This window comes from Muscardinus avellanarius (genome assembly GCF_963383645.1).
Source record: "Muscardinus avellanarius genome assembly, chromosome: 1".
Lineage (NCBI taxonomy): Eukaryota > Metazoa > Chordata > Mammalia > Rodentia > Gliridae > Muscardinus > Muscardinus avellanarius.
The window spans coordinates 48,798,421-48,819,903 of record NC_137786.1 but is presented as its reverse complement, the minus strand read 5'-3'; the positions used below and the strand labels follow the sequence as shown (position 1 = coordinate 48,819,903).

General features: G+C 36.9%; 1 protein-coding gene across 6 annotated transcripts in view; it reads left to right on the top strand.

Annotated features, from left to right (window-relative positions):
* The window catches only part of PDE4D (phosphodiesterase 4D), a gene marked incomplete at both ends in the record, with an annotated part of 1,145,009 nt that overhangs the window by 796,968 nt on the left and 326,558 nt on the right, over positions 1–21,483 (top strand). The window contains one exon of one of the 6 annotated variants that reach the window (XM_080701744.1): positions 11,326–11,414. The exons of the other annotated variants lie outside the window; for them this stretch is intronic. Within the exon in view, the coding sequence (XP_080557870.1) occupies positions 11,326–11,414 (89 nt within the window). Of the gene's footprint in view, positions 1–11,325; positions 11,415–21,483 lie in introns of those variants that run through there. 6 annotated transcript variants of the gene reach the window in all.

Here is a 21,483-nt window from a genome sequence, read left to right as displayed (position 1 = left end):
CTTTTTAAAGCATTCTAATTAAAATACAGTTATTTGGCCAGGCGTGGTGGCGCACGCTTGTAATACCCACGCTTGGGAAGCTGAGACAGGAGGATTACATAGGTTCGAAGCCAGCCTCAGCTATTTAGTGAGGGTCTCAGCAACTTAGTGAGACTGTTTCCAAATAAAAAATATAAAATAGGTCTGGGAGTATATCCCAGAGGTAGAAAGCCTCTGGGTTCCACCCCCAGTACCACCAAAAGTAAATAAATACAATTATTTGTATTATTTGTGCAAACATTTAATGGTAGAGAAGCCAGTTATCAGGTCTATGCATTGCCCATACTCATACCTGCGTATTTTATTTTATTTTTTATTTATTTATTTTGGTGGCACTGGGGTTCCTGGAAACCCTTCTACCTCCGGGCTACACTCCCAGACCTATTTTTATTTATTTATTTATTTATTTATTTATTTATTTATTTATTTATTTATTTATTTTTACTTTTTAAATTTGGAAACAGGGTCTCTTAAGCCAGCGACTGGCTTCGAACCTGTGTGATCCTCCTGTCTCCGCCTCCCAGGCGCGGATTACAAGCTTGCGCCACCAGGTCCCTCACATCTGAGTATTTTAAAAGCTTGGAAATCAGTGTCAGTGAAAGAAAATGAACCAGATGCCCGGGATGGCTAGATGAAGTCTTTCCTGGGGTGAGGGGAGTAGAGTTAGGAATTCCTGTTTCACCAGGGGGAACTGTGCAAACTTCTAGCTGCAGACCTGCTAGAAGCCAACTTCCTTAAATCTATCCAGAGCCCAATCTTCTTCTGCTCTGTCTTTCCCTGGCCATGGATCTTGGTAGGTCGCTGGAAGCAGGCTGCTCTGGCTTCTCTAGTTTTGCTTCGGCTGATTCATGCTGCTTCTAATTTGATTTTAAATCATGTCATCATAGGTGATAAATGATGCCCCTGCCTGCCTGGCTTCCCAGCACCTCTCTGTCCCCCTGCTCCTTAATCATCTCAGCAACATATCAAAGTCTTTATCTGTAGCCTTTGGTTGAAATCTGACTAAAAACTAAAACTCTTGGTGAGGAAAAAGGAATTTGACTATGAAAGCTTTTTTATTATAATGTAATTATTTTTATCTGGTTATAAAAGTAATCTGCTGCAAGAAATATGAACATTATGAAAAAGAATATTTAAAAGCACCCATGATCCTATGACAATTTGGGTACATATTTTAATTAGTAGGTTTTAATTGAGAGATGATTTTTTGGAGTAATTAGATGCTACTTAGTATTAAATTTTTTATAATACATTTCTTAACAATGTATTAACAATAGCATCTTAAAGATGCCCTTCTGTGCTGTTTATATCTTTATTGGGCATTTCACTCTTTTAATAAGTTTGTGCTAGAGTTGAAAGTATCTGTCTTTCTATATGCCTTCAAAGTTGATTGTCTGAATCTGGATGCTCTAGAACCCTAAAGCATCTGGGACCCTAAAACTCTTCGTAGAACCGGTTTTCTCTTGTATAGGGTAAGAGTGTTCAATGATGATTTCTATGGGATAATCAGTTTCATGGAGACCTAAAGTAGGTTTTCTCAGTCGCTCTTGTGATGTCATCCGGTCTTTGCCTGTATTTCAAATTGCTGAGAAGATAGCAAGCTGACTTTTACAGTAGGAACATCAGAAACAGTAAGTGTGAAACAGCCATTGGTTTTTTTTTTCATCTTTGAGGAAAGCAGAATTTCTTGTTCATAACTAGATCTAATAATTGTGAATTATTCATTTAAAATATAACAAAACAAAAAACTCAGCACACAGAAAAGACACAAAGTTCTCATGTATTGAAATATTTCTTGATTTATATATTTCACGGGACATTGTGTACAATATCAGTAAGTATGGAAAATTCCCAGTCATTGCACTAACAACCATTTGACTGACTCACAACTTCCCAAGAATTTCCTTTTATCAAAAAATTCAGGAAACATATTACCTAGATTAAACTTGAATAAAACCTCATATTTGAGATATTTCATAACTTAATTTATTTGATTTTTATAATGTATAATCCCTGAGCATATCTTTAACATTTACTTTTTATCATTCATTTAAATTATTAATAAGATTTAGGAATTCAAATTTCTTGTGTGTTTTTGCCCTATGTAGGAAAAAAACCCACATTGTCTTTGCCTGTCATCCCATACTTGGAGGCTGAGACAGGAAGGAGGCAGGTTCAAGGACCCTCAGCAATGTAGTGAGACTCTCAGCAACCTAGCAAGACCCTGTTTCAAAACAAAAAATAAAATAAAAATGGCTGGGGGTGTAGCTTGGAGGTATAATACTCCCAGTTTCAATCCCCCAAGTAACACACACACACACACACACACACACACACACACACACAAGTTAACAATAGAATTTAAGTGGTAGATATACCAGTATTCACTACACGATTCTTTAAACTTTTCCGAATTTTTGAAAATGCTCATAGTAATGTTTTGGAAAAAATCAATTTTTATAATGGGAAGAACCATTGTTTTTTTTTTTATTTTTCTTCATTTGTAAAAGTAAGAGTCCAGCGGCATCTCATCAATTTTTATCTTGTAAACACTAATGAAACATTTCAGTGAGGGGACAAAATTCTTCCACTACAGGTTTCAGGAAGGTTTTTCTGAGGTGAGATTCTTTCCTGGTTTCAAATGTCATGCCAGGTCCCTTTGTGCCTTCAGCCTCTGGGCATTGAATTACACCCATGATGGGCATGATATAACATCTTCATTATTGATGTATCTCTCCCAAGCCCTTTCCAATTTAATGTAAGATTTGAAGGAAATATCTCATTTGATTTGTTTTTAACTTTGATGACCTGAAAAACCACCTTCTTATTCATATGCCTTTTTCACAAATCAAAACTCAAATAATTTCCATTTACATAAATCTTTCATATCCCTTCTCTTCCAACTGCCTTGAGAAGTTTTAGATGTAAGCCCAGTTCGACTTCTTATAAGCCTAGAGTTTCAGGTTTTGGTGCACATAGCCCTCTAAGCTCCCTTTGGGCATGAATTTTAAGTCATGATTGATCACCAGCATGTGGCTGACATCCTGCGTGGCACATAGTAGATGACTAATATGCATTGGTGCGTGGAAGGGAGAGAGGAAGGAAAACGGAGGAAGGAAGGAAGGAAGGAAGGAAGGAAGGAAGGAAGGAAGGAAGGCAGGAAGGCAGGCAGGCAGGCAGGCAGGCAGGCAGGCAGGCATTCCATATAGAAACTAGCTAGATTTTCTAGTTCTATCCATTTCAAAGGATTTTATGACTCAGAGTGACTTTTAAAATGTTTAGAAAAAATGCTTGCTACCCCAAACATTTCATTTTCTAGTATACTGTTTAAAAATCCATAGTTAAGGTTTGGCTTCATTGATGGCAGTTTGCTTTATTTTCAAACGTAAATTGTATCCCTTTAGTCATTGATAACTTATATATCAAACCAAAATACATTCATCTTAAATTGGAATTTTGCTAGAAATGATTTTACTTGGTAGTATCTGACAAATACCAATTTGCCATCTCAAATTCACATCTATATTTTTAAGGCAGTAAGTTTAACAGAAATCTCTAATATAGAAATGATTTATTTTCTCTAATTTAGAGGCAAGGTAGAATTTTAACCAAGGCCTGTTATGTACTACTCACCAAATGGTGGAACATCACTTAACTCTTCTGCACCCACAGAAATAAAATCAGTGGTAGCATTGGAAGAAACACTAAAACCTGCCCCATTGCCCTACTAATGGCCTATGTAAACGTGTTATAAATGTCTTAGGTGGTTTCAAGAGAGAGCTAAAAAAAATGAGATCTTAAATTTTTTGCATCCTGTTACAAAATAAGAACTAAAATATAAATGATGTTCTTTCACTGAAACTCAAATATACAGATTTCTATTTTAGAGTCTGTGAAATTTCTACTGTTCTTTGGATAGACCAAAAAGTGTTTATATTTCTTCTCTATGTAGAATATTCAGAGAGAAAAATGTAGGGTAATGTACATTCTTACAAATGCTATCATTACTTTCTGTAAGTGTGTGTGTGTGTGTGTGTGTGTGTGTGTGTGTGTGTGTGTGTGTGTGTGTGTGTGTTTGCTGGGATTGAGCCAGTGATGTTCTGCCTCCAATTATCCCCTAGTTCTGTTTTATTTTTTATTTGGAAACAGGTTCACACTAGGTTGCTGAGAGCCTCACTAAATTGCTGACACTGGCTTTGAATCTGTAATTCAGCCTCCCAAATGGGGGATTACAGGCATGTACTGCCATATTCAGTTTCTAAGCTTTTCCTAATACCAGGCCCCTCACTCCCTGTCTCTAACTGTCCATCTATCACACCGGAGCCCATCCATTACTACCCCTTTCTCAGAGGTCTGTCTTGTCTCTGGAATTAGGAATAAATTCATTAACCACAGAGAAAAGATTTGGAGAAAATGCAGAGCTAACTTGGACTCACATCTCTGTCGCATATTAGTTTTGTGATAGCAGTCAATATACTTAACTTCTCTGAGCCTCTCTCGTCTATACAGCGGTGATAAAAGTGTCTAGCTATGTGTTGGTATATTAAATAAGATTTGCCAGGTATGGTGGCACATGCTTGTAATTCCAGTACTTGGGAGGCTGAGAAAGGAGGATCACAGGTTTGAGGTGAGCCTCAGCAACGTGTTGAGCCCTTCAACAACTTAGTGAGACTCTAGTTAAAAATTATAAACAAAATAGACTGGGGTGTAGCTCAGAGGCATAGCACTCCAGGGTTTAATCCCCAGTATCACCACCAAAAAAAAAAAAGTTAAAAAGTTACCCCGACCTTCTGGTGACATTTTTTCACAGACACGGTCAATGCGCCAGACTATCCAGGTAAGGAGGGGACCCAAGGGTGACAGGCAGGAGTTAAGTACCCGTGAAAGGAAAAGCTTATAAACTGTTGCCTGTAACAAGTGAGCATCCTGATTTAGCAAGATACAGAACACTGTCATGGAAAAAATTTCATGGCACCAAAATTGAACACATGAGATTGATGTTATTTAGGGATTCTTGGTATTTAGGGTCTTTTATTCTTTCTCCAGAGGGAGTGATTTTGTTTTATAGCCTGATAATTTCAATCAACACTTTTCCTTGTTTGTTAACAGTGTTCTAAAAAGCTGGGAGAAGCCATTTCTGTCCTTATTTGGTATGTGGTCCACAATGAGAACCACATGAGTTGGAGTCAGTGTTGCAACTTTTGTTCCAATTAAGCAAGCTAGCTTCAGGACCCCATACATTTTCAAGTGAGAGAAAAAAAGGAAAGAAGGAAAGAAAGAAATATAGTGATCCCAGAACATGGGAGGATTGCAGGTTCAAAGCCAGCTTCAGCAACTTAGCAAGACCTTGTTTCATAATAAAAAATAAAATAGGGGGGGAGATGTAGCTCAGAGGCAGAATCTTCTGAGTTTAATCTCTAGTCCTGCCAAAAAAAAAAAAAAAAAAAAAAAAAAAACCAGAGAGAAATCCTTCTATATTTAGGAAAAGCCAGAGTTTTGAACAATCAGGGAAAATAATTCATCAGTTAGTTTTAGTAGAATTTCTTACCACTTAATTTTGTTAGTGCTTGGAAATAAAACAGATTATTTTAATGCTATAAATAAAACATTAAAATTTTTATAGGCTTATCCCTTAAAATATAACCACTAACATTCTATTTTATACACTTAGATATTTTATACACTTAGAATAAAAGATTTCAAGTAGAGAAAAAGTTATTCATTCAAACTTAAGATTCATGCATTTTTTTGAAACTTGATAAAATGGTGTTCCTATTTACTCAAGAAGTAATCAATTTTAGGGAACAATCTTTAAAATTGATAAGACTTCTAACAGTATATAAATCATTTCTGTGCCTGCACCAAAATGGTTACAAAGATAGTGGCAGTACCTAAAATTTTGTGTGTTTTCAGGATGCTTTTATATAAATTTTCTTATTTAGGCCTCTCAAACAATTTTTGCAACGGTTCTCAAATCAGAACCAAATGGAGAAGACCTGCAACTCCACAAGGTCAATCCCAGTGCTCAAGGTCACTTGGCACGTTCATACCATAACTGGCTCGGATCTCTAACCCTCTATGCCAGGGCTGCCCTCACGGATTGTCCAACAAGGGTACATTTTAAACAAAAAATTATTTGGAGACAAGCTGATAATTCTTTAGGTTATAACAATAACAATTCTTTTCCTTCCTTCCTTATTTTCTTTGTTGCAATAATCTTGGTTTTATCTGAGGAAGCATCTAAGGAGGAAAAAGTTAAATAAGGCCTACAAAATTACTTGTGGTGACATTTTTGTCCCTCTTTAGGACTATCAAAGAATACAATGCTGGCGATGCATCCTATTTTAGAGACTCTGAGAATATTGGTTATATGCATTTATTAAACACACATAATTGTGACTCACTTTTATAGGTCATTTGGTTTAGTCACTGGGAGCCCTGGGCTAGCTCAGGTGTGACCTAGGCCTCCCTAATATTCAAGTGCGTCAGGAAAGCCAGATACTGAATAAGTGGCTGTGAAGGTGCTGACATTGACAGGAGGAAGTGCCAAGGGTTGTGAGTGTCACGTGGTCTGGGAAACAGGGAAGACTTCCTGGAGGAAGTGCCGTACAAGATGAAATCCTATATTCAACCTTTTGATAGTTCACCAATCAGTAACTCAGAAGGATTTTTCCACACTGCATTCATGAACACAATCTTGAAATTTCTTTTGATTTTTTAAATCCCATATACAGAGAATTAGACACCTAAAAAATTACTAGCCCCAGAAGGCTTTTAGATAGACATGTTTAAAAATCATGTTATTTCAAGTGATTAGCCTATATTAGATTCATAATTTTTAAAGAATTTGATTTTACAAATATTTCCTGTTGAATAGTTAACAAAAATCTCATGGGACTTTGTGAATTACTTAGAAGACATTTAATAAAAATCAAATTTATTTTCCTTCCCTCTCATTTCTTCCTGCCTCTTCCCTTTTCTCCTATTTACCTAAGCATTTTGAAGGAGCTCCATTGCCCTATTGAGTAACAAAGGCTTGATCTAATTATACCTCAAATTTCCTAAATATTCCTAAAAATACTCTGTTATACTCTACTTCAAAAAATAAAAAATAAAGATGACTGGGGTATAGCTCAGAAGTAGAATGCCTTTGAGTTTAATTCCTGGTATCAAAAATAAACAAATGGTATTTTGTCACATAAAGAAAAAAATAATGTTATAGATGAAAACTTAAGTGTATATTAAACATTTTTATTTTCAATCCATAGTTTTATTGATCTTTTAGCTCTTTAATTACAATTTATTTGTGTGTGTGTGTGTCCTGGGATATATTCGAGTGAAGCATGTGTTTATAGAAACTTAAAACACAGAACATGCTTTCTTAGTGCCAAGACCATAGAGTTGCTTGATTCTGTTAATACCCCAGTGTGTCCCGACACATAAAATGATTGACACTCATTTCAGAACATGGAACAGTTGACCTCTAGCTCGAGGGAACTCTCATCAGGTTTAGAAGGAGTGCCTTCAAGCAATTCAAAGAGAACTCTAGCATTACTGTACGGCATTCGCATTTGGACAAATAAATTAGAGCTGATTGTGTTAGTGAATTAGTGTAATAAAGAAGCCTACTTTTAAAAAACCACAGTGACTTGTCCTAAATGAACACCAGTTTTAAGAAGTACACAGATCCAGCTGTCGATATTCCTTTTGTCGCACTCTTTTACAATGAATCACTCTGAAAACAGAATTATCCCAATAACACTCTCAGAGGTCTCTGATAAATAACAGTCTACTCTTTGTTTTCCATGTTAACGTCTACTGGCTTTGAGCCTGTGACCAACAGCTATTTCAAAATGCAGCATTATCCTGAAACCCATCTATCCGCCTGCTCTGGCTTCCTGAGGCAATGTTGCATTTCAACATAGCACAACCCCACTCGTGTAACTGCTTCTCTGAAGGTCAGCACGACCCCCAGCCCTCCCTAGAGCTGCCAACTGGTGGCTGTGTGTGAGGGAATGAACGCCTCTGGAGATTATATTTACACTCTCCCACTCTGAAACTGGGGGTTTTCAATTGAATTCTTAGTTTTCGTCTTCTATAAAGGAAATTCTGCATTTCTGTGTTAGACACCAGAACCTAAATCTGTCATTTGTAACATCTGGAATCTTGGAACCAAAATCCCATAAATATTTAAGAGGGAAAAAAATATATCTTATTTAGAACTCAGCAGAACATTAGACCTAAGTTATTGGCAGGAGGTAGGCATTTTGTTGAGGTTTTAGAGGGGCAGGAATTAGGTGGGTGACAGTTGGATGGAACAATGTTTAGTTCTGAGAGTCTTGTTTTTCCTCTGCAATTGAAGTTTAGTTTTTAACTTTTAACAGAAAACTTAGTCTTAGAGATGGACCCTCAGTCCTTGCCATTCAATCATGCTTTTACAAAAATGCTCCTGGTAAACAGTAATGTGACAGTAACTATAATATTTGCTTTGCCCTTTTCTATCACTATACCTCTGAAGTAAGTTATAAACACCTGTTTTGTATATAATGACAACAATGATTCATCCTAGAGTATATCTTATATGACTTAAAGGAAAACTGTTTACATTTTTATAATCTATAAGAGTACTAGTCAGTTCCTCCAAGAAATATCGACATTTTTGTTTAAAATCAAGTCTTAACTTTGCTCATGATGAATCTCAGAAATAAGGAGCTTATTTCTATGATCTTGTTGTGGCCACGTAACCTAAGAGGGATTATGTGTGACTGTAGAGAAGAAATGAGAAGAAGGAAGCGGTAAGTACTTTTTCAGGAGAATAACATTAATGTGGGCAGACACTTCTTACATCTTTATCCAATTTCACATGAGGAAGAAGGACCCAAGTGTCCATTTTCTTGTTCATAATTTCACATTTATAATTTCATTTCTTTTCATCTTGCTTAACTTAAGCTCAATGCGGGGGTAAGAATAAAGCATTTTTGGCAAAGATAGAAAAAAATAAATTTGCTTCTACTTTTTTACATTTTGTTAAAGGTTGGTCATTTTACAGTAGCTTCATTCTGGATTATTATTATTATTATTATTATTATTATTATTATGTCCTTATCACTTACTAAATAGTTGTCCATTAACAGGGCATTTTTAATAAAATATAAATTGATAAGAAAGCAAAGGCAATCAATTATTAGTGAAAATCTCATTGCTGGTGTTAACCTGGATGGAAAGACAGGGTTTATTTTACTAGAAGCAAAATTGGGATAACAATACAAGTATATTTTTCTGCTTCCAAAGCTGTCTGTGTAGATGGACTGCTGCTTTCATTATCAGACATTAGTGATCCTGTTTCACCTACAAAATTTAAAACGTGCCTGGATAGAGTAAGAGCTGTCTAAGTGTGTCAGATGAAAGGGCCAGCCCTGCCAACCTCCTCCTCTGTGCCCTTCCCCACCAGCCTCAGGACTCCTCCCTCCTTACCCACTCCGCCAGCTCCCTTACACTGGCTTTAGTCTCAGCCAGAGTCATTCGGCTAAACACCAAGCTTTTCAGCTCTGTACTAATTCTGTCAAGAATGTTTGCATTGTCTTAAGAGCTGCCCCAAAGTAGAAATTAAATAGTTCTATGGGAGTGAAATGATAATAGTAGAAGATCATCCACTGGACAAGCAGATTGCATAGATATAGACACCTTCTAAGTCCTCCTCAAAGCATATCAGAAAGGTCATCACCACCTTTGTTCTTGTGAAATGCAGATCCTGACACAAAAGCCGAAAGGCAGTGTGCAAAACATTAAAACATCACCAGCCAATTCAGCAAGAACATGTTTATTTTTGAACTCTCAGCTCCTTCAATGTTGTTCCTGTTCAGAGCACCTATCAGTCACCCATTCTTCTGGAGTCCATACATCAGACAACAAACAAGTGAACTGTAAAGATGTCTTCTATTACTCATCCCCAAAACTGATACGAAACCTGTAGCATTCTGAAAATCCCCTGTTGTGCTGGATACTGTTGTCAAAATAAGCACACTGCTTAATGCCATAAACTTTAATGGATATTTACATGTACATTTTTGTACCTTTTGGTCTATAAGAGATAGGTTGAGTTTTAGGGGTCTTGATATTTGGCAGATAGAGCTCTACTACCACTGAGTTCTGTCTGGTTCAGAGTGGGTTAATTTCACTCTTGGGCATGCAAGCCTCCATAATCTTATCCTAGACAAGTGGAGCTCTGCCTTGGTTTACAGTGGAGGTCACCCTCGGGGCAATGTTTGGACAGGGACTGATGGAATTACACAGCACTGTTAACATTAGATAGGGCTCAGTAGTGGGAACTGATGACGACACTGGGGTCCTTTGACTCTGCCAGCACGGTATCTTGAAATATGTGCCTCCCTGAGATGTGCTGGACTCATAAAACATGCAAAGCACTCTCTTTGGCTTTCATCGTTTATTTAATTTGAAAGAAAGTTGTTTTAAGGGATTTATCGGAGAGTTAAGAAATGTTTCTAGGGACTACAGCGTGGACAAGAAAATTGATCATGGTTCTCAAAGTTACACATCATAATTCACCCTGCAAGGTGACGCAGCAGCTCCTTGAGGAAAGCTCTGCCAGAAGCTGTGAAAGTGATCTGCCTGTTTTCTTCTTACGGTGACTTGCAGGGAGGCACTTGCTGCGACTTTTGAAAAGATTAAATCTCTGTAGAAGGTTTGCTAATAAGGATGTCCATCCCTGTTTCTGAGAGAAGTCAAAATTTTAAAAATGACATTTGGCAGCTAACACTGTGCAATTTAGTAATCTCTGTCCAATTTCCTAGCAATAGGGATGTATTTACTTTAAAAAAAAAATAACCCTCTATTAACTGTTTTTAAACACTCACAGTTAATAACTTTTATCCACCTCAATCATACCTCCCAGAGTGCGCATGTGTGTGTGTGCACGGGAGTGTGTGGTGTGCTTTTCAGGACTGGCATGTGACTGCTATTTAATCAGGGCTATATTTGAAAACAAATTTTCAAGGGAGTATTTCTCACATTGATAATGAGATAAAGCTCGAGTGAAGCAAGCTCTGTCGCAAAGGCCAAGTGTCATGCAGCAGGAAGTCCTGGCCATCCCTCCCAGCCCTGCTTCAGCCAGTCTGCCACCTCTGTCAGCACATACCACCACACAGAAGACATGCCCGCACTCAGCTGCAAGCGCTTCTTGCTTCTCCAAGGGCCCTCCCGTCCCAGGGCCCTGCCCCAGCTCTGACCTCCTGCTCTGCCTGTGGACCTTAGCACCCTCTTTTACAAATGGCATTTGTTGGGGATCCTATGGGAGCCACAGTACCAGGACCATCTCCAAGAGCCAAACCGAGATTTCACTTCTCCAAGTCTTACAGGTATCGCTCTTTCTTTTTTTATAGCTGGGAAGGATTTTCCATCTGCCCTAGGTCCCTTGCAAATAAGTCTTTGCCTTGTGATGACTGATTTTCTTCATAAGGTTGGTTAAATTGCCAGTATATTAAATAAGAGTGAAAAAAAAACTGTGAGCCTTGAAATAGGGCTATGTACTGTACCGACCTGCTAAAGTACAAGGAAGCTGACCAGTGGAGGAATGGCAAACTTTAAAAAGCATTCCTATAACACCACTGTGATCTGAAAACATAAGTGTATTAACTTCCCTAGTGCATTCATGTTATCAAAATTGGCCATACTACTTTGAATACTTTCAATATTTAGTGAAGGATTCTTGTATTAAATAAGCAGATAACATTAACAAAAATACTACAGTATTGTTAGTGAATCAGAGCACACTGACATATAAAAGTTGAAACTTTCTGTGATCTCAGTGGCAATTCAGAGTTTTCATCTTGTTCAGCAGAATTAGATGCCATAAATTCTAAGTAAATACTGTTTCTAATGATTTATTTCCAAAGTTTCTCTGGAAATCAGGTGAAAAGTCTCAACCTCATGCCCTCAATAAGTTGCCAGTGACTTGTTCCAATATCAATGTTTAGCTTATTTTAAGCAAATTATAAGAAAGAAGAGACAGAAAAATCTGACTTTTTTTTATTCACATGAGTGTTTTTAAGACATTTATAAACAAAAGACTTTCTCCTCACAGTGTCATAGCTCTAAATGATAACAGTTTATGCTACTGAAAGTTATTCCAGCAATAGTAAATAGAGGTGAGATTGTTTGCACAATCTCAGGAATAGCTCTTTCTTATTTAAACCAAACGTAAAAAAGTTGGAAGCTGCCAGGCCTCTGTAGAAGTATGTTCTAGCTCCGGATTAAAATGTATTCCCTTTTGTCTACAGAGAAAACATTCAAAATTGGATTGCAAATGATTATAAGAATCATTTACTTTCAATAGTGTGAAAGATAGTGCCCTTGGAATTGTTAAGAAAGCTACAAAATCAGGTAAATCAAATTATAAAATTCACTAGTAACATTGCATAAACATACATTAACAGGAGATAAATGAGTTGCTGGCTAAAGGTATAAGAAGTAATTTCATTTATCTACATTTTAGAGTAAAATACTGTTTATTTTCATTAATTATGTTAATTTTATAGCTGAGCATATAAAATGCTTGAGCATTAAAATTTACATGGTAGCTATATGTTTTGCATTCTACTATATGTGATTATCACACTTATTTTCATCTCATTCTTATTATGGGCTAAGTCATGTGCTCAGAATTTATTGTCAAAGACTTATTAACGTTACCTTGCATATTTCAAAAGATTGTGGTTTCTGGGCTGTCTTGGTCACTGAGATCTGGTAGCAAGCTTCATAAATATACAACTGCTGGGTATAGTCTGAGAAATCTCAAGAAATGCAAAAGTTAGTTTCTGTTGTGTAATTTACAAAATATTGTGCAACTTGCCTTCTTGTCCTGGCAGAGATAGTTAATTTTTGGTAAAGTTCTAGCCATTTCCAAAATACAAGCTCTGGCTTAGCTCAGGATGGGTTCTTTATATATCAGAATGTCCCACATTTTAACTCTTCTATCCCCTCCCCCTCCAAAATGCTTAATTTGGTGCAAGACTAGGGCTGAGAATGGCATTTCAAGTGGCTATCCTGGGACATTCTTTTTAGAAACTTGAGAAAGTAATTGTGGTGTGATACTCACTTAATTACTTATATGTCCTGTTTTTATTATTAGGAGTCTTCTCAGTTGGACCACAAACTCTGTGAATCCATTACATATAACAGGAATGCCATTGATGCCTACTTGATGGAGCATCCTGTTAATTACTTTCTCTTCTGGTACCAGTGCACAGTATCTTTATTGGGATGGCCAACTTGCTGATATGTGTGTGTATATATACACACATATATATGTATATATATGTATATATGGATATATATATACACACATATGCACACAAGTGTGTTTGTGCACACACATTGAAATAATTTATTTTCTTCATTTCAGTTTTTATTGCATTGTTACATTCCTAAAATTGAAAGCACCACACTGTTTAATGCAGACATGTTAATTATTTTCTAATTTAGAACCCTGTTTTTGCATTTATACATTTTCTTTTTCATGTGCAAGATCCTTTAAGACATAAAATTAACTTAAGCTTATCTTGACCTTTAAGAGGCTTTGGATATGATTCCACTGTTGAAGCAAAGGAAAAAAGCTGGATATTGACCAACATTTCTGCATTAGAATTTTCTCATATAAGATTATTTGCTTGAAAACAATATTATATATTCTGTAAAATCTTCAAATGTGCCTGGAGTAATTTTATCTTTGAATATCAAATAAACACGAGTGCATGGAATGGTGGTGCATTTGGCTTTAAGCTGTGGTATTCTTCTCTGGCAGTGCTTTGATTTTTTCGTAGCATTCAAGGTAAAGAAAAATCAAGTCTATAACATATATAATTCAATTAGAGTCTGATTTGTTATAATAATTGCAATAGATTTGAAAGTAGTTTTTCAGCAGTGGCAAGTTTTTGTCTTTTGTGAAAAATATGGTTTTTAGAAAGAAACCAAATATTTACATAAAGATTATTCAGCATGAGGTTTAATTTGATATAGAAAGAGAGGTTGAAAGAGGGAGAGAGAAGATAGAAAAAAAGAAAGGAGGAGAGAGGGAGGGAGAGAATGAATATGACTTTCATAATGAGGGAGCTATTTTTCCTCTGTGGACCCAGAGTGGCATGCCAACCATGTTTTAGGTAATAAGACTGCAGTGAGCATTGGGGCACTGCTTAGAAAGCTGAGTGCTCTTTTGAAGGGCAAGGCACTGGCTTTTCATCCTAGGCCAAGGAATGCTTGTTTAAAGGACTACTTCATTACTTTGTCTTAGAGGAGAGGGAATACTGATATATTCATGTTAGATTTGAGAAAACAATGTCAGTGAATTTATGGTAGTGGTAAATATGGTGTCCAGAAAATTTTGGGAGGTGGGCATGGTGGTGCATGTTTGTAGTCCCAGCATTTGGGAGGCTGAGACTGGAGGATCCCAAGCCTCAGCTACTTAGTGAGGCCCTCTGCAACTTAGTGAGGCCCTGTTTCAAAATAAAGAATTAAAAAAAAAATAGGACAGAGGGTATATCTTGGAGGTTGAATGCCCCTGGGTTCCATCCCCAGACCCACAATAAAAAAAAGTAAGATAAAGAAAATTCGGGGGAAAATATGATCTTGGAAGCAAGAAAAGAACCAAGGTGATGAAACTTAGCAAGCTTCTTGTGAATTCTGACAACTCCTATATCGGGACATATTGTGCTCTTAAAAATATTATTGCTGAGCTGGGCATGGTGGTGGATGTCTATAATCCCAATATTTGGGAGGCTGAGACAGCAGGATTGCAGGTTTGAGATTACCTTAGCAAGAAGTGAGGCTCTCATCAACAAAAACAAAATAGGGCTTAAGGGGGGAAGTGTATATTAGAGGTAGAATGCCCCTGGGTTCAATCCCCAGTACCACAAAAAATACATACACACATACATACATACATACATACATACATACATGTGTGTGTATATATGAATATATATATTCATTGAAAATTATAGTAACATTCAATGAAAGATTAAGTAGAACTTTACTCTCCTAGAAATGGTCTCATCTTCCAACCATGAAGCTTTCTGCTTTGTTCCTCTCCAAAAATGGATGTTCAGAAGGACCTCCTATGTTGTGACTATGGGGTGGCTGTCATGCAAATAGAAAACCATCCAGGCAACAGCTAACGCAGAACAAAGATAATCCATAGTATCCACGGGCATCTTCTCGTGTTCTTGCTGCTTATATTAGCAGGGATCATGAGATACATGACCAAACTGAAATCCTCAGAAAATTTTCAAAACTCATTTTTGCAAAGTGTTTCAACAATTTTCCCTCTGTAACATTTTAGCAGAGCTGTCAAATTGTTGATTCCATAAATATTTTGAACAGGTTTGTACCATTTATAGTAAGAGAATGGGTAAAATTTCCAATGGGACATAGAGAGAAGAGCAAAAACATTGTATGTGACTTCAAGTTGTGAAAAGATACCAGAAGACTTAGGTTCATTAATGGAAATACTACCAATAGACTATGTGTACACTTGTTAGTATATATCGTCATCAATCTGGGTATCCTGTATTGGGAAGGAGGGAAATGGGGGCACCAAGAGCATGTACATGTCTGTCATTGTCAACATGATTTACATTAAGATGTGAGACTCTAATGCACCAATAAAAGCACAAAAAATATTTGATAGAACAAGAAAAACTTAATAACCTTAAATTATCTCTTGAGAAAATCTGTTCAAATCTGTAAGTCTGAGCAAGAGATTTTATGTTGCAGGAATAAATAGGGATTGTAGCAGAGTATGCTCTCATTAGCCCCTCTTTGCTTCTACCTAAGTAGTGAAGACATCAGTAGTGGTTAAATCAAATCTTGCGATGCCCACTAGCAAATGCTGGCCGGATCTCAGATTTTAGAAAGGAAATAAATATACTTGGTTATGACATTCTGAATATTATAAGAATACCTTCTATTGCATGGCATTGTTTAGGGGTTTTGTCTGTTTTTTATTAACTTTTCAGATATAACAGGTGTATTGTCACTCTTTTCCAGTGCTCCATGCCTCATCTCATTTTATTCTTTAGGGTTAGAAAAGAGGATCAGTAAAATTACTGTCAAATAATAGAGGAATAATTGGAGGTTCAGGTACCAAAGACCACACACATATGTGGTCAGAAAGTCTGGAGCAAGAATAAGAGCTCGTTTGTATTGGGCGCTTACCCTGAATCAGGCAGAGTTCCCAGTGTTGCACACACATTATCTCATGCCTGTCGTCCTCCAGACAGCCCCGGGCGGTAGATCTAGCAGCACCTTTATTGTACAAATGAGGAAGCTGGCAGAGTTTAGAGAACGTAAACTCTGCCCGAGGATGAGCCCTAGCACACCATCCTAGACTCCCACATAATCCTGTCCAGTTCCTGAGCAGAGCCTCCTATCTGCACAGTGAGGAATTCCATACGGAGAGGCACCAGTTCCAAGAGGCTTGCTGTCTTCTCTTCCAGTCAAAATATTCTCTTGATGAACACCTTGTGATTTGATATAGAATAGGGCTTAGTAATCAATTAAAATATAAATTTATAAAATAATATCTAAATGTTCCTCTTGCCTAATTGATAATGTAATGTTAAGCAAAAGGATCAAAATAAAAGAGCTTTGTTGCTGTTCATTTGTTGGTTTTTGCTTTTGTTTTTGTTTTGTGGTTCTGGGGATGAAGAAAATCAGGTCTCATGCATGCTAGGCAAGTGAGCTATACTACCAACCCCAAATAGAAAAAAGACAAAAATAAAAGAAGAGAGAGAGAGAGAGAGAGAGAGAGAGAGAGAGAGAGAGAGAGAGAGAGAAGAGAGAGAAAGAGAGAGAGAAGGGAAACTAATCGGTGATTTTATTTCACCTGCTTTTTTGCTTCATGGACTTCCATCTGGCTCATTTCATCTTGCCAGAAACATTTCTCTTGTGGTTGAATTTTGCTGCCAAAGTGTTGCTCTTCAGCCAGCTGTCTGGAGAAGTCAGAAGATTCTCTAAGCTAGAAAGGCCAACTTTCATCCTATGTCATGGCTATTTGTTCTACTGGCATTGCCTTTTCTGTTACAGTAGCCTTCTTCATGATATTCCAACTTGTAACTAGCATTGGCTAAAATGCTAATGAAATGTAATTACCCCTGGGCAACATTTATATCTAAGAATAACACCAATGTTAACAACCATTGCACGTTATGGAGAGAGGTAGCACGGGCAGGAGGCATTTTGAGCCTGGGAGCCAAACAGACCAAGCTTGAGTGCCAGCTCTGCTGCTTTTGCAATCAGGCAGATTTCCTAAACTCCCTGAGCCATTCCCATGTCTGTAAATGGAAAATGGAGATACCTACTTTATAAGGTCATTGTGCAGATTCATTGAAAACACACACATAAAACAGGCTTGCCTGTCGCATCTTTTATCGCATTTTCTAAATTTCCTTTATCATTTTGAGAATTATATGATGCTTCTTTAGTCAAATATACTTAGAGATTCACTGACATCATCGGTACCAGTCTTAGCTATAGAACAGTAAATACATCTGACATATAGACAGTTACCTTATTATAATTGCCTTACACATACAAACAAGCTCACCTTCGAAGTCAAGAGCTGACCGATTCTAGAGCCACACTGCCAAGGTTCCAATATCCATATCATTTCTTAAAGCTATGAGACACTGGAAAAGTTACTTCATATGCCTCTGTTTCTTTATCTGCAAAATGGGGTGTTGTGAGGATAAAGTGTGAGAGTCATATAAAGTGTCTGACACATAGCACTAAAATAAATGTTATCTATTATAACACCAAAATATACATCAACCTTGCATGGCAGGGATTTTTGGGTTTTGTCTCCCCTCCCATTTTTGTTTATGTACTTGGGAGTGAAACCAGGGCATTCTCCCTTTGAGGTACAGCCCTAGCCCTTTTTCAGTTTTTATTTCGAAACAGGATCTCACCAGGGCTATTTTTACCCTTTCGGAGTCTGACCAATGCTTAGAAGGATGTCTGACACAGTGTTTGATGTATATATATTGAATGAAATAGTGAAACTATTAGCAACTGTTTTTAGATCCTCTGCTTCCCTGGTCACAGTCATGAGAACAAAGGGCTAGTGTTGTAGAGACTTAAGCGTTCTCCTGGTTGGAGGGAGAACTCTGGTTTGTGTACTTCTGTGAAATTTTTGCCCCATGCCTTAGTCCCCATTCCAATCTAGAGCCCATCTAAGTTAAGTCTTTGGTCAGACAGCAAGAGGACTTATGTGGGACCCATTACTTTCAAATAGGGGAGAATACAAGAGTCATAGTTGGGCAACAACCATGAAAGACAAGCTTCTGAATAATAGAGAATCTCTTCCAAGTAAAACTGAGCTCAGACAATTTTTCTGCAGGTTATAGTAAAGTTTTTGTAGTAATTTCCTGACTTCTGTGCCAAACATTCTTCCACTACCCCATTTTAAATTTCAGAGATCCCTAAGAGCAGAGCTGTCAAGAGACACATAATATCACACAAAGTATTTCTGCCATACAAATTCCATAAGCGTAAATGACCTCAAAAACATAGGTAATACTGCAGTGTAGTGTGTTTGGAAGTGATGAGTTTTGTATGTGTACTGCCATTGTTCTAATATACTTGGTTTAACTCCAAGTGTATGTAATTTCATGAGTTGCTGGGTATGACAGCTGATTTATAAATACTCCAAAAATGTAACAGTCATCTCCCACCAACTGTTACAGACCACTCCAGCACACTACTATGCCTCAGGCTTTAGTAGTGACCTGAAAACATTGACCTTGTATTAATGTATTAGTGTTGTATTATAAAATGGATAAGGCAGGTCTCTGCTCTCTCAAAGTTTAATTCTGGTGGAGGATGGCAGAAGATATTCAAGTATAGCAAGTGAACAAAGCAATAGGGACTAGGGTTGGGGGTTGCTGGGGGAAGTCAGGAAAGTCTTCATCAAGAAAATGACAGTTTCTTTACCGTATCCATTCTGTATATTCACAAGTACATTTGCAGTTCTAAGAAGATAGTGCATAACTCAAAATGGCACCAACTCAGTGGAACCAGATGGTTATTGACTTTATTATTGACTTTGCTATCAGTCAGGTCAGATTCTAAATCGTGCGTGAATTTATCTTGGCTTCTACTTCATTATAAAAATACAAGTAGGAGGAAGATAAGAAAGGGAAGGGGCAGTTTATGATATACTTTCTTTTATATAATCTTCAAAATGTTTCATAAGTAGGATATAGTAATATAAAAAGAACTTAAAGATCAGTGGCAGTTTGCCCTACAGTAGTACCTGTTTTTTTTTTTTTTGTTTTGTTTTTTTACTTGATATATGTGTCCATGTTTGCCTACAAGCATAGATGTCATAGCAAAGAATAATCATGTAGGCCGGGTGTGGTGGCGCATGCTTGTAATCCCTGCGCTTGGGAGGCAGAGACAGGAGGATCGCGCAGGTTCGAAGCCAGCCACACTGGTTTAAGAGACCCTGTTTCCAAATAAAAATATAAAAATAGGTCTGGGAGTATATCCTAGAGGTAGAAGGGTTTCCAAGAACCCCAGTACCACAAAATTATATATATATATATATATATATATAATTTTTTTTAATTTTAAAAAAGAATAATCATGTAATTATTTTTTTTCAAAAGTAATCATACAGCTGGAAGTGGTGGAACATACTTATAATCCCATTACTTGGGAGGCTGAGACAGGAGGATCACAGGTTCACAGCCAGCCTCAGCAACTTTTGAGGCCCTCTGCAAATTAGAAAGACCCTGTTCAAAAATGAAAAATAAAATAGGAATAGGTGTGTAGGTCAGTGCTTGAATACCCCTAGGTTCAATCCCTAATAACCCACACACAAAGTAATATACAAATTTAAATCTTACATTAGGAAAAAAAAAAAGCTTGTCAAGCCAAACTCTTCTCTGACACATATATTTTTAGGATGGTGCCTGTAAATATTATGTTCCTAATGATTGTCACTTGATCCTTTTTGGCAATTAACTTGTCTTTAATTGATCTGTGGATTATCCACTGAAAGTTGCTATGGTTAATGGAATGTAATGGAAGATTTGTTTATATAGGTTAACAAAATAGATTGGCTGAGAGGAGAGGCTTAACTCTAAAATATCCTTTTTTTTTAAGGACTTTGCTTTTCACATAATAGCAATGTTTAGATAGACAATGAAAAATTAGCTGAATCTGATTAGCATTCTCATCCAAAAGGAAGATTTATGTCCTGCTTAAGAATCACATCAATTGTATGACGTAAGTACATTCTCCAGTGAAAGGGTGTTCACTTTAGGAGAGAGGAAAAAACAGCAGAAGAGGGTTCTGCTGTCTTTAGGTTGTTCTTGAGGAAAAAAACCTCCCATCTGTGGTTCCCATGAAGGATTGTTGCTCTGATCTCAGATGAACTAAAGGATGGAAACATTTTATTACTCAGATAACTGTTTCATTTCATATCTGACTCCTTCCTAGAAAACAAATAGTTATTTTTTCACCATTAATTTGCTTCTTTCCTCATTAAAATTTTCAAAAAGCCTTGAGCAATGGCTGGGGGGAGATTGCCAGTGGTTCTGCCTTTCGTGGACATGTTCACATCCTCTATCCTTTCTTGCAAATAGGATAAGAGATTTTGTACAATTCTTGTTGTGTGTGCTGACTTCTGAACCTTCTTTGAGATACTCAGGGACAAGAAACACCAAATTTCTCTTCCTATTAGCAAACCCATACGTATGAGATAAGATAAACACAGGAATCTCTGACTTGCACAAATACCAAAAAAAGGAAATGAAAATTACTATCTATGGAGATAAATTATCTTTTATTTTGGATTGAAAATTTCAGAGGAATTAATGTTTATTTGGATTTTCCAAAGAAATTTTAATTAAAAGTACCTTGCTTTCCCAGTTTGGGCTAAAAGGGGAAAAAGTCACTTTATATGTTAATTATATGTAGCCTTTAGTTCTCTGTTAGATTTATTATATGGTGGTGGCTATGAATGTATTAAGTGAGAAAAAGTGAGAAAAATTAACATCCATTTTTACTCTATAACCAGTACCCAGATCAGCATTCAGAACATTACAAACTCCCAAGGAGATCCCTTCATGCTCTTTTCTATTCATTAATGAAGTAGAAAATGAACCAAAAAATAACCACAGCCTGACTTCCAAGAGCATAGTTGTATTGTGCCTACTTTTGAACTTTATATGAATAGACTTATACAATATAAACTACTTGTTTAGGCTTCTTTCAGTCAATATTGTGTTTGTGAGATTGCTCCATATTGATTTGGGAGGTTATATATTTTTCATTTTCATTGTGAGAGTAATGAATGGAATGACTATCCCACAATATACTTATTCATTCTACTCTTGATGGGTGTTTGGGTATTCCATTTTTAGGGTA